The 1186-nt window shown below is 62.3% G+C and overlaps 1 protein-coding gene across 1 annotated transcript in view; it reads left to right on the plus strand.

Moving 5' to 3' along the window:
• The window catches only part of RAB5B (RAB5B, member RAS oncogene family), an 8269-nt gene that overhangs the window by 5644 nt on the left and 1439 nt on the right, over positions 1-1186 (plus strand). The window contains exons 2-3 of the mRNA XM_014960568.1: positions 553-855; positions 996-1147. Of these exons, the coding sequence (XP_014816054.1) occupies positions 690-855; positions 996-1147 (318 nt within the window). The 5' untranslated portion in view covers positions 553-689. The remainder of the gene's footprint in view (positions 1-552; positions 856-995; positions 1148-1186) is intronic.

Consider the following 1186-nt stretch of genomic DNA (forward strand, 5'->3'; position numbering starts at 1 on the left):
CTGGGCTCCAGCTGCCCACTGCCTGCTCATGTCCAGCTTCTCCTCCACCAGCACCCCCAAGTCCCTTTCCTCAGGGCTGCTTTCCAATCCCTCACCCCCCAGTTTGTATTGGTGGCGAGGATTGTTCCGGCCCAGGTGCAGAACCTTGCATAGGAAGGAATTTTTCACCCAAAGAGTGGTCGGGCGTTGGAAGAGGCTGCCCAGGGAGGGGGTTGAGTCCCCATCCCTGGCTGTGTTGAAGGGCCGTTTAGATGCAGTGCTGAGGGACATGGTGTAGGGGAGGACTTTGTAGAGTAGGGGAGATGGTTGGACTCCATGATCCCAAGGGTCTCTTCCAACCTCAATGATTCTATGATTCTATGATTTGCAAAGGATGGGGAGACCCTGGAGGGATGGGGAGACCCTGGAGGGATGGGGACCATGCTCTGGCTCGAGGCAGAGGAGGGTTTATCCTGCTCCACCGTGGAGGTGACACGTTCCTGGGGAGGGGGGACATGGGGACATGTTTTGGTGCGGGCTCATCGCAGTAATGGCTCTCTCCTCCCCTCGCAGGACAGCGGAGCCGAGGCCAGCACCCTGCACCCCAGCCCCTGTCCCCCGTGGCCACCTCCTCCTCCTCCTCCTCCTCGGTGCCTTCCCGGCTCTCCGGTTCGCAGGGCGCTCGGCGCCGGCAGCACCCACCCCAGGCCATGACCAGCCGAGGAGGAGCCGCCAGGCCGAACGGGCAATCCCAAGCCAGTAAAATCTGTCAGTTCAAACTGGTGCTGCTGGGCGAGTCGGCGGTGGGGAAATCCAGCCTGGTGCTGCGCTTCGTCAAGGGCCAGTTCCACGAGTACCAGGAGAGCACCATCGGCGGTGAGTCGGGCTCCGCTAACGAGTTTAATTAACGGGCTCAGGGGGGTCAGTCCCCATCCCATCTGGGGGTTCTGGGGGGGTTCCCCGCTGCCCGGTGGGTGCCGATGTGATGCTGACACCATCTTTCCCCCCCCTGACAGCGGCGTTCCTCACACAATCCGTCTGCCTGGACGACGCAACGGTCAAATTTGAGATTTGGGACACGGCCGGGCAGGAGAGATACCACAGCCTGGCCCCCATGTACTACCGGGGGGCACAAGCGGCCATCGTGGTCTATGATATCACCAACCAGGTAAGGGGGGGCCCCCCCCCCACCCCGGTGCGGCTCGGG

Source organism: Calidris pugnax, unplaced genomic scaffold (genome assembly GCF_001431845.1).
Source record: "Calidris pugnax isolate Ruff unplaced genomic scaffold, ASM143184v1 scaffold541, whole genome shotgun sequence".
NCBI lineage: Eukaryota > Metazoa > Chordata > Aves > Charadriiformes > Scolopacidae > Calidris > Calidris pugnax.